We start from the raw sequence: 12,369 nt of genomic DNA, 5'->3' as shown, positions 1-12,369 counted from the left end.
AAGCTCCAGGGAAGTGGGAAGGCCAAAACACCATCCTTTTTAAAAAAAAATTACAGAGGCTATTTTGTTTTAAAAGCCTATTATGCTAAACAGATTGTACTTCAACATTTATTTTAGACTACTACCTTTATTTACCAACAGATATATCACAGCAATATGCCTCCTTTCATTGAAATGTTTCACCTTGGAAATGTATTGGCCTAAGAGAGACTTTGAAATTTGGGACAGGGTGGGTGGGTGTGCGGCACTGCTTATTTTGCTTTTTCAATTGTTTTACCTCAATACATAGCCAGAATGTAGCCTGACTAGTATTTTACCTCTTTCTAAATAATTGAACAGTGCAAAAACTGTAGTAGGAGTAACATTTTCTTTGTCCCCATAACCTTTGAGTGGTGATGAGAAAATCTTTAAAAATTAAAGAATGTGTTTTGCTATTTGAGCAGCGTCTATGGCACATTACAGGCACTGAGTCTATACCAGCTCCAATGTACTGAAGCTGCTTAGGTCAGAATACTGTCCTATTATCATATGATATTGGTGGCTAAAGTATTTTCATTATTTCCTCTGTTTGTATTTCCAAACATAGCAATACGCAGGGAACCATTATCTAAGATTCTTTGTGGTAGCAAATATATTTCTACTTGCATTAATGCGATTTTCTCTTAGCTGCTTTTATTCTTCATTCAGCATAGGTTATCCTAAGATTACTTTGTGGGGTGGGGGGATAGAGAACCTTTTTACATTTTGTACATTTATGTTTAGTTATATTTTATGTATGGTTCATGGTAGGTCTTAACTGAACAGTACATTGTCTCCAGTTGTTTTTCTGAGAGCAAGTTTTGACATGTCTAGGGATGGAGTTTCTGTATTCAATCAGTCTAGAATGAGTAACTTCTAAAACTTCTTCATGCTTTTTCTCACACTATGATCTCATATTCTTGAGAGTGATCTGTCACAGAACAGATTTTTACAGATTTGAAAAACCAAAGTGAAATGGTGGCTATTGAAAAAAACAATGCCTGGTAGTTCTCAAATTTTATCTTTTTGTTTCTTCCCTAATTCAATATAGAAAATGAGTGAAGACTAATCCTCTAAACACACTTACCTTGGGATAATTGAACACTGTGGAATTTCTGAAATGGTGACCTAGAATTGTCTCAGATCTTAGTAATTGCAGCTGAGAGACACATGCACACATTCTTTGATACAAATTAGTGATAATAAATCTTTAAAACAATCTTAAACAGAAGCACAAACTTTCATGCTTCTGTTTAAGATTGTTAAATGTTGTTGTTAGTGTTAGTAGTTGCAAAGTCGTGTCCGACCCATTGCAGCCCCATGGACAATGTGCCTCCAGGCCTTCCTGTCCTCTACCATCCTCTGGAGTCTATTCAAACTCACTCCCACTGCTTCAGTGACTCCACCCAACCACCTCATTCTCTGTCGTCCCATTCTTCTTTTGCCCTCAATTGTTCTCAATTGTTAATTAGCAAGACATATATTTTTTGTTTTTTAAACTTTGGAAGTTTGGAAAGGGAATACCATTTTCAAGAAAAGTTTTAGAAGTATGAAACATGTGAAGGAATTATTCTCTCCACCATTCATAAACTTTGTCAGAAAGAAAAGCCTGGGGCAGCTTTTCTCAGAAGTTTGCCATACTGACTGTAATTCATACATTTGGATGATATTAGGCTGAGAAAACCTGTCACATAATTTTATCAAGGCTAGTGGAAAATGGTTTACTGCTGAAAGAGAAGATGGTTCTTCTCAACTAACTGCAAACAATTTCAACTAAATGATTCGATAACTAGATATCAGGCTACAGTCTGTGCCAAAAGGAGAAATATAGAAATAAGAAATCAGTCAAGCAGCATAGACCGGTGTGAAAACCAGCGCTGCATTTCCTGGGTTGGATGAAGAGAGCACCTCTTTCTCCTTCCACTTTTTGGCCACTTTTTACAGAGGCATGATTGAGAGCATTTTAACAAACTGCATCACTGTTTGGTTTTGTGGCTGCAGTGCCTCAGAGAGAAAGGTATTCAGAGAGTGGTAAGGACAGCTAAGAAGTTTATAGCTCGCTTCCTGTAATTCAGGATACTGCTTATAAGCGCTATGTGCTTAGAGCTCAAAGCATTGCTAGAGACCCCACACACCTGCTTAATGTTCTGTTTCTGTTGCTCCCTCCTGGGAGGATATTTCAAAGTATTTCTAGCAGGACTACACAATTCTTTAACAGCTTTGTTCCCTATGCCATCCATTTGATAAACTTGCAAGATTTGTTTTTCTCATCATGTACTGGTACATGTATGCATCCGAACTAGACTGTGCTGTTTTTCTGTGTCATATAATATATATAAGTATTTGCATAATTTTGTATGTATGTATTTATTTATCTATTTATTTATTTAGTCATGTTTATGTAGTGTATATTGGAGGTGGTGACCCTTTGAGAGTTATAGGCATCGAAATTTCATTTTAATGTATGCTGATGAGTATACATTCGAAGTGACAATAAAGTTGGTCTAAGTCTACATTTGGGTGACCTACTGGATTACACAATTATCCAACCTGATCTTGGAAAGTTTGATAGGCTGATCAGTAGGCCTAGCAATAGAGACAGGAGAGAGTAAGGACTACTGATTCTGCCAAGCATGGAGTGAGTAGAGAAGAGTGGGAAGAAGCAAGTTGTGCTTACACACACTACTAAAATCTACTGCCTGATGCCAAGGCCTCATTCAATAAGGGTAGTTTTGCCTTTTGGCAGTCTGGGTTATCCCAACAGACTTGGGATGTAATGCCTCACTTTTTTAGGTAAGATATATAGTCACATTTTACTGCTTAAAAGATGCTTGTAGCTTGTACATAATATTTGGGTTGCATCTAGTAAAGCTATTCTTTTTTATTATTTCAGATTTTCCCAACAATTGTGTTTATACCTTGCTTTTAAATGTTAAAAAATGGAACCAATATGAACCTTAATTATGTTCAACCAAGCTAAATATTGCAGCTTTTATTTATGGTACAAATTAAATAACTGTTGATCATCTGCTAAGAAATAATGTAAAAATGTCATATGTAACTCTAAACTTGCTTGAAATAAATAGGAATAATAAGAAGGCACGTCATATAGAATCATACTAACATGCAAAAGGAGATTAAGCAATACTGTAGGAAAATGCATTATCCTAATTAATTATTACAATCACTTTGGTCAAAGTAATAATTACTTTTCAGGAAGAAAAGAAGAGTTTATAATTATATCTATGTAGACGAAGATATGCAGGTTACCTATTTGCAAGCGATTCACAAGAACATATTCCAGACTTTAAAGAAAGGAAAAAGTAACATTTTAAAGTTTATAGAGTTTAGATCAAGCACCATTGTATATTCAGTTTCTAATAATTATGTTTTGCATTCTTGCAGGTATTAAAACAATGGGAAATGCAGAGAGTCAAAGTGTAGAGCATCAATTTTATGGTGAGAAACATGCTAGTTTGAGCCGAAAGCATACATCACGTTCTCTTCGCCTTTCAAACAAAACAGTACGCCGGACCAGACATGCATCCTCAGGAAAAATTATTCACAGAAACTCAGAAGTAAGCACAAGATCCAGCAGTACTCCCAGCATCCCCCAATCATTAGCAGACAATTGTTTGGAGTCTTTTACTCAAGAATCCAATTTAGGGGATTTTGGAAGCCCAATCTGGGGGGACAGAATGGATATGGGCTTGAGGCCAGTTTCTTACCACACTGATTCTTCTGTCACTCCAAGCATGGATAGCAGTTCAGCTCTTATGGCAGCCTCGGTACAAAGCATGCCAGATTCAGAAGGTGGAAGACTCTACAGAGACGAGTCAACATATTTGTCTGAAGTAGGTGGTAGGCAACATTCTTATTCAACAAATGGGACCACATTTTTGGAGCCTATGACTTTCAAGAAAAAACGTTCAAAGTCTGCAGATATCTGGCGGGAGGACAGTTTGGAATTTTCTCTGTCTGATCTTAGTCAAGAACATTTGACAAGCAATGAAGAAATCCTAGGATCTCCTGAAGAAAAGGATGGCGAGGAGACTCCAGGGAGAGAACCTAGTAATAGTCGTCAACCCTTGGTCACATGCCAGCGTGCCAATTCCATGAGTGACTTGTATTCTCCTAAAAGTTCAACTGTTACAATAAACGGTGGACCACGTAACATGCTAGGAGGGTATTGTCGGAATATAGGGTCTCATATCCCAGATATGGAAAACCACAAAATGTCACCAAACACAGTGGATAATGTGTCATCTTATAGTACTTACAACACACTTCCCTGTCGAAAATCTCATTGCCTTTCTGAAGGAATCAGTCACATCAAAATGAACCACAGCAACAGTATGCATGGCAGACGAGCAAAAACAACACAGGTAAGAAGCCCATATATTCTTTCAACATAGATAAATAGCAGGTTGGCTGATAACACTTTTACTTAGATAACTTCAGGTAAGTTCTGTTTAGTTTCAGATCCTTTATAGGTAATAAAAGGGCAATATAGGTATTGACAGAACTGAAGCAATTCCTTTGTTTAAAAGAGAACTTTGTTTTCCAACATTTCTTATCTTACATTAAAACTTTTCTGAGAATAGGACTCTCAAAACATTCCTGATGGTAATTGAACTTAAGCTAAATCGTAGAGAATAGCAATTCCCAAACTAGAATTTTTCAGATATACTGCAATTAAGTCCCAAATTTCTCAACTGGGTTGGCCAAAGGTATGTCCCAACAAATGTAGAAGGTATTTATGTTGGCTAGTTCAAAGGAAGTGCATTTTCACTCCATGAAAAATTTATGAACGGTGAAAAAAAATCAACTGCTTAATTATCAGTATATACACAGTCCATGATGTTTGTATTTTACTACTAATGTTGGAAGAAGAAAATTTTCCTCTTCTACTAAAAAATAATTTACTCGATTACACAGGAAAGTGTTGCTACCCATGCTATCTGTTGTATTTCTTAAAAATTGGTTTAAAAATAAATATACTTGATAGGGAATGAAACAATATAGAAGTACACTCATCAAAGCTGATTATTACAAAAATCAAACAAATCTTGTTTTTTTAATCAGAAGTATTATATGATGATTGCCTGATAAGATTTCCAGCAGCCACTTCCTGATGAACTTCTATTTTTCCTTGCAAACGATTAAGCTTTCAGTCAACTTACTTTTAAACTGATTATGCATCTACATTTGATTAATGGAAGCAGTCTGAGAATTCATTCTTATTCTAGAGATGCAATATGAATTAATAGCCAAATGTAAAAGAAAAGGTTTTTTTGAAGCTTTTGTAAACAATATTGATTGGTGAAGAAGAGAAACATAGAGCTTTCTTCCATTTTTAATAATTTTTATTCCTTTTACCTTGGCAGGTTAACATTTTTAGAAATAGTCATTTGAAATATGCATTTGTGTTTTGCTTTGAATTTACATTTTTCAATGTTTTGGACTGAAATGGTATATGAACCAAGGGCTTAAAAAATGAAAAAAATGATATTCCATGCAATTTATGCAACTTTTCCAATTGGAATGTTTCTGAAAATATCCTTTGCAGAGTACAGATTTAAGGAATAAGTGCTATGATAATCTTAGTATAAGGTTCTTCAGTAATCTCTTAATTGCTTTCCTTCAACATTTGATGTGAAATGTAGTCAGTGGAGTGAAACAGAATAGATATAATTTCCTAGTATTCTGATTTTCTTATATTTTCAACCTTGATATAGTGGGAAGGATTCAATGGCCCTGTGAATAATAGTGGCAGGATCATGAGCTGATAGTACCTTGGTGGGGTCATCATGCAAACTTGATCAAAAAAGAGTAGTATGAAGCTCACGAAATTAACAATCAGTTGAGGACAGGGGGACTTTGCAGTGTGAGGGAAGCCAACAAACTTAGGAAATGGATCTGCAGAATCAAACATGGAAGAAGGCAAACCACTTTTGAGTTGTTGCCAGGAGAATAGTATAGACATGGCTATAACATTAGTTATAGTTTAGGTGCCAAAGGGATCAGGCATCGGTGTTCTTCTCCTCTGTTCTTCATTATTATTATTTACATGCATTATTTATAAATTTATTATAGTTCACAGCCATAGACTCTGGGTAGTTTACAAATCAATATGAAAATAATAGAATGCATTAAAAACACACAACCCATTGGCAACCAAGACTAAAATGGTCAAACAATCAAACAGCCTAAACCAAGATCCTCACCAACATAACAACCCCAGTCCTGAGACCAAAACTAGGACTTAAGTGCTTTTCAGAACACTAGGAGAGAGAGCTCTGTCTGTATCTCTGAGGGAATACTGTTCCAGAGGGTGGAGTTTGTTACAGACATAAGGCATACTTCCTTCCCATCAGATGGCATCATTGATTAAAAGGGTCCTGGAGCATCCCCACTCTGCTGCAATGTGCCAGATGAGCAGAAACAGTTGGAGATAGTTACTGGGGAAGAACATTAAAATTTCACGAGAAAATTTAAAAATGATTTGGAATAGGGAAGGAAATGAGACAAGGATGTGTTTTATGCTATATGTCTATAATTTACACAACAAATATGAGTGGTAGACTCTGGAGAGATGCTTCCTGGACTCAGTATTAAACACCAAACCATTAACAACTGAGATCTGCAAATGTTGCCACTTTATTAACTGAAAGCTTAGAAAGCTAGGAAATTCTGATTATTAAAGTAAAAACAAAGGGGAAAAATCTTGTTTAGCATTAAATATTAAGAAGATAATGTTGATATTAACTAGCAAGCATACACTATGGCTTCTATTTTGTTTGCTGTAAAGCCATTTATTTGGTCATGTTGTTCCTGTGGGCTTTGCCTTTAATGAATTCCTTAGTCTTTTAGTGTGGAAATTTATTGCTGAACCGGGCATGAAGTCTGGCACTTAGTGAACTTACAATTTATAGGAAGCAAATGAAAGTGTAGATTTTTTTTATCCTGAACAATAGAACAATCTCGGAAAGTCAGTAGAAGATTATATAATGCTAGAGAGAAAGCTAATCACGATTTAGACAAGATCATGAAGGATAACAATACTATTACAACAAAATACAGAATAGTTAAAGCAAAGTTTTAACTGCAGTGATTATATGGCTATAAAAGCTAGATATGGAGAAAACTAGACAAAAGCAACACCTTTCAGTTATTTCAGTATGTAGGTAATTTGCTAAGAATAGTTAAGAGTACCATGCCTGAAAGAAAAATCAGTCTAAAGCAAAATAAATGCTAGTTTTTTTCTTGAGGCAACTATCAGTAAGCAGAAATTCCCATACTTTGCTATGCATTTGGAAAACTACATTTAGCATAGGAGAGGGAAAGCGAAGACTATGTATGTATGTATGTATGTATGTACGTACGTACGTACGTACGTACGTACGTACGTACGTAGGTAGGTAGGTAGGTAGGTGTGTGTGTGTGTGTGTGTGTGTGTGTGTGTGTGTGTGTATCTATATAATCATAGAGATTACTGAAATATTCTTAGAAGGGCCATGGATTATTAATGGAGACAAATTGAGATGGCATTTGCCCATACAGTTATCAAGTCATCTGCCTTGGCTTGGTATTACCAAACTAACCATATGTGACAGGGAATATAGATTGCATCTTACGCCTCAGAAAAGGAGAAATTCTGTATATAAAGATAAAATGGTGGTAGGGTAGTGGGGTGAGAAATCTTTGAATTGGCGCCCAGATTCCTTTGGCAAGGCAGCTCTCCTAAGTGCTATTCAGTTTAAGAGTTTTGAACATCCTGCAAAGTGTTTGGAATCTGCAAAGAGAATGCATTAGATAGAGAAGCCCACCGAGTAATGAAAATAAGTCTAAACAAACAGAGAATTTGGACAGGAGGGAGGGAACACATGTCTCCATTGACACTGAGGCAGCTGGAGGTGGGTTTCTGGATTTGTTGCCTGTGCTTCATCTAAGAAGATGTGCTGCTTCTATATATAACTATGACATTTTGAAACAGATGCTGCTGTTTTCACAGCAGAAGTTCTATAGCTTTTTAAAAAATCATATCAACCTTTATTTTCTTTTTGAGGTTATTTATCTAGGACAAATCAAAGGTCTGGTTAAAGATCGGAAACAAGCTGAGAAGTCCTTAGAGATATCTACCTTGGTGTCTGCTCGGCTATCTTCCCTTTGGATTAATTTTTTTAAAATACTTTTTACTTAAAAATAGAAAGGAACATACTGCAAAACATGGTGCCAGCTTTTAACATTTTTAAAAAGAAAATCTGAATTGCCTTAAATCTACATATGCCCCATGGACATTTAAAAAAATAATAATAATGAACGACTGCAGCCCAAGGCTTTCTGTAGAGGTGTACCTGTTCGGTCAGAAAAACAAACAAACTGGAGGATAGAGTGGAGCATACCAGTGGGTCTGGAGAAATATCCTTCCTTTATGGCCAATGGCATTATAATGTAGAAGAGGGGCAGTGGCTTGTGTTACAATATCATGATGCTGCTTGCATCACTCTGGCTTCTTTTGTTCTCCTCCTGTTGTCATTGCTGCTCTAGAAAGGGACCTGTATCTTTAGCAGTTTGCCTTCTGATAAAGTTATCTTTTATGATAGGCCAGAATCAATCAACCGAGTTTCCTCATAGCAACCATTTTGTTGGCATTGAAAGAACAGTCTCAGAACTCCAAAAGCTTATTTCTGAAATAAATGCTTTTTACTACTATCACAAAAGACGTCCAACACAGAACATAAAAATTAAAAAAAAGAACTAGTCTTGAAGCATGTTTTATACAGTCTTTTTTAAACAAAGAACACAGAATAACATCTGAGTTTCATTTTGAATCTTGAATGTTATCCATTGGGAATAATATGAAACAGTTCAAACCAGATTTGTTTCTCTACATTGACTAAAATTATATATGTCAAAACGGCATCTAATTTCAGTAGACACTTATTCTGTGATGCGCTTTCAGTAGATCTTTATTCTTAAGCTTGTCTTTCAATTCTGGCTGTTCTAATATGCTGTTCTGCTGATACTTTGCAGTTTATTCTAGAAAAAAGAAAACAGACCTACAAATCTGAATGCACTGACATTTCCCTTTGCTCTAAGCTACAGAAATGTAATAAATAAAGGTATGACTTAAAGTCCTAGCTTTCCTCAGAATGATTATACCTACATATTATTTTCATATTTTCTTCAGATGTGGAGAAAACTGATCCATCATATTCCGAATCTGTGAGGTAGATCATCTATGAGTCAAACTTGCTTCTAAAATAGAAATTCAGTTGAAGTGCTGCAAATAACCTTTACAAATTATACCAACCCAGTTCCTAATTTCACTGAAAGTAAATACAGGGATATAAAAAATCCTTGTGACTAAAATTTTAAAAAAAGTATTTAGTTTTCTTTAATTTTAGGTTAAACATGACTATAGATTTTGAGAACTGGAGTGCTTTTTGAGCACTCTGAATGTGAATGGATGCAAGTGATTAACATCTAAAATATTGGGGTAAGGGTAACTACAAAGCACTTAAGAATTCAGCCTGACAAAGATCCCCTGGAGAGGGGGAGTAGATATTAGATTTTGCATCTTATGTTGGCATAAAAGCTCTGAAGGAAGCCAGCTTTTCAGTAGTGTTCTTTCCCTTAACATAATGTTCCTTTTGGATAGCCAGGTTCTAAGCTTCTTTCTGATCCTTTCCTTTTCAAACCAAATTCTTATTATTCCAGAATAATCTCTAGATCTTTTGCCATCCTTTCATACCTCTTGAAAACTGCTGCCTATGCGAACTACCCCAGCTAGGACTGACCTTCAAGATGAGAGAGCACCTCATGACCTAAGTTCCTTTCTTGTCTTTTCTGAAAGACTCAGATTGGGTCCACAACCATTTCTTCTCATTAAAAAGGAAAGCTACAGGATTGTAGTTATAGAATGGAGTTAGTTGTTTTTCATTTTTAGCAGCCATTACTAAGTTTGCTGTGTGCGTGTGAGTGTGCACGCATGCATGCGCGCATGTGTGCATGTGTTATATGTACCTCCTGAAAAAGATGTATTTAGTAGATGATTACATTCTTCTTTTTAACAATTACCATAAATTGATTTTCAGCTAGCATTGCTGTTCTGCAATCAAATGTCCATTGTCGACACTCAGTCCTTATGCATTAACTGCTTACAATAGGAGCAGATATCTAAGTTGTTATTGTGATTACAAGATAAATAGCTATATTTCAAAATAAAATTTTAAATTGTTACTGGGAGTAGGAGCAAATTGTCATATAGTATAAAAGAATGTTAAAAATGTTTCAAGTAAGTACATACTGTTCACATTTCTGAATGAGATATCCACAGCATTGGTTTTTCAGCTGTGTATCTAGCTGTGAAAAGGGCAAAATGTAAATTGGATTTGTGAGATAGCCATCAGTTGTTGACAAATCTGCTTCTAACTTGGTAGACCCAACTCTAATTTTATTAAAAATAATAAAGATTAGAAGAATACAATATGAAATGTCCCTTGATGGGTTTTTGAACCTTCCTAACTAAAGATATAACCCACATTGAAAGGGGATTTGTCTGTGCTTCTAGTGACTTGCCTGCATAAGAGATTTTGTACACTAATCCCTCTGGGTTTTCAATAATGGTAATTAATGTGTATTTAGCAGCACTAATTAGAGCTTGAACATTGAGATATAAATATTAGAACATAAAGCCACATTGGGATTCAGATGGAATTCCAAGTGTACTTGGTGAAAGTTAGATCCATTGAAATAATTTATTTCCAAATTAGGGTTAATTGAATGAGATTGAAAGATTATATTTTAAACATAGTTATTAGACATTAAAGCACTAACAGATTTATTTATTTATTTATTTATTTATTTGATTTGTATGCTTGCCCATCATGTGAAACATATCTCTGGTCAGTTAATAGCAATAATAACACAACAATAAAACAATCCAGCAACAAACAAGCAAAATATGGCACTCACTCACTCAAAGACATCTATCCAGCTATTCAGTCTCCTGAGGTCCAACTTTATTATCTCAATGACTGATGGAAAAGCTAATTCTTAATGACTTTCTGAAAAGCTAAGAGGGTGGGAGACTCCCAAACACAAGGGGGAGGGTATTCCACAGGACAGGGACTGCTATAAAAAAAGCATCCTTCCCAAGTCCCATTAGACGGCAACATTTGAGTGAACCTGAAGAATGTCTACTTTATCTGACATATGGGATAAGCATATACCCTCAGATAGAGGTGGTCTTGCAGATAACCTGTTCCTATGCCATATAGGACTTTAAAAATGATGGCTGACAGTTTGAAGTATGCCCAGAAAGAGCCATAGCATCTCACACCGCAATAGTATAATATGGGTAAACAGAGAGGCACTCAGTGTGGTACAAGTTGTTGTATTCTAGAGCAATAGTATAATATGGGTAAACAGAGAGGCACTCAGTGTGGTACAAGTTGTATTCTAGAGCAATAGTATAATATGGGTAAACAGAGAGGCACTCAGTGTGGTACAAGTTGTATTCTAGAGCAATAGTATAATATGGGTAAACAGAGAGGCACTCAGTGTGGTACAAGTTGTTGTATTCTAGAGCAATAGTATAATATGGGTAAACAGAGAGGCACTCAGTGTGGTACAAGTTGTATTCTAGAGCAATAGTATAATATGGGTAAACAGAGAGGCACTCAGTGTGGTACAAGTTGTTGTATTCTAGAGCAGCTGTAATTCCCAGATGGTCTGTGAGGCCAACCTCATGTGAGGCCAACTGGAAAGTGACCAAAGTATGAGTGAGTGCAAGGCTTCCCAGTTGAGGAATGAGAATAATTGGCATACAAGACATACTGTATCTGTGCAAAGGTCCCCTAGCCATGCCTGTCAGTTGCAGCATCTCTATTGCTGAGCCCTCTAAAGGTCATCAATATGCATTAACAATGATGTTTCTGTATTATGTCCTGTGTTGTAATGGAATGTGTGGATGACTTTGGTGGACGAGAGAAAGAGATGCTGCAAAAATGTCAGCAAAGGTGTTTACCTCTGGATAGATGAGGAAGGAGACATGGCTTGATGAGCTAAATCTACTTGATTGTATGGCTACATTAACAGTAACTTGTAAGTCTGAGAGTACAAAACTTCCCGCCTCTACTTTTAACTATTTGATACATTAGGATGAGTCTTTTCTAAGTTTCTTTCTCCAATTGTTAAGTCACTGGGGGCTCCTACCTTTCTTGTCTGATTACTGCCTAGATAGCATCTCCTCCTGTCTTTCCCCAAGGTCATTCTCACATTTCATTATGCTAGGAAACAATCAGACAAAAGAAGTAGGAGCCTCAATGGATTATCAACTAAAGA

The 12,369-nt window shown here is 36.0% G+C and overlaps 1 protein-coding gene across 7 annotated transcripts in view; it reads left to right on the top strand.

Moving 5' to 3' along the window:
- The window catches only part of TIAM1 (TIAM Rac1 associated GEF 1), a 202,774-nt gene that overhangs the window by 102,230 nt on the left and 88,175 nt on the right, over positions 1-12,369 (top strand). For 4 of the 7 annotated variants that reach the window (XM_087721583.1, XM_087721585.1, XM_087721586.1 and 1 more), the window contains one exon: positions 3,424-4,403. The exons of 2 other annotated variants lie outside the window; for them this stretch is intronic. In XM_087721583.1, the coding sequence (XP_087577709.1) occupies positions 3,435-4,403 (969 nt within the window). In that variant the 5' untranslated portion in view covers positions 3,424-3,434. Of the gene's footprint in view, positions 1-3,404; positions 4,404-12,369 lie in introns of those variants that run through there. One more of the 7 variants, XM_087721581.1, reaches the window with a different exon arrangement.

This window comes from Thamnophis sirtalis, unplaced genomic scaffold (assembly GCF_051295495.1).
Source record: "Thamnophis sirtalis isolate CommonGarterSnake01/CBP01778 unplaced genomic scaffold, rThaSir2_p1.2 scaffold_8, whole genome shotgun sequence".
NCBI classification, from domain to species: Eukaryota; Metazoa; Chordata; class Lepidosauria; order Squamata; family Natricidae; genus Thamnophis; species Thamnophis sirtalis.
This window is presented reverse-complemented; position numbering and strand designations above follow the sequence as displayed.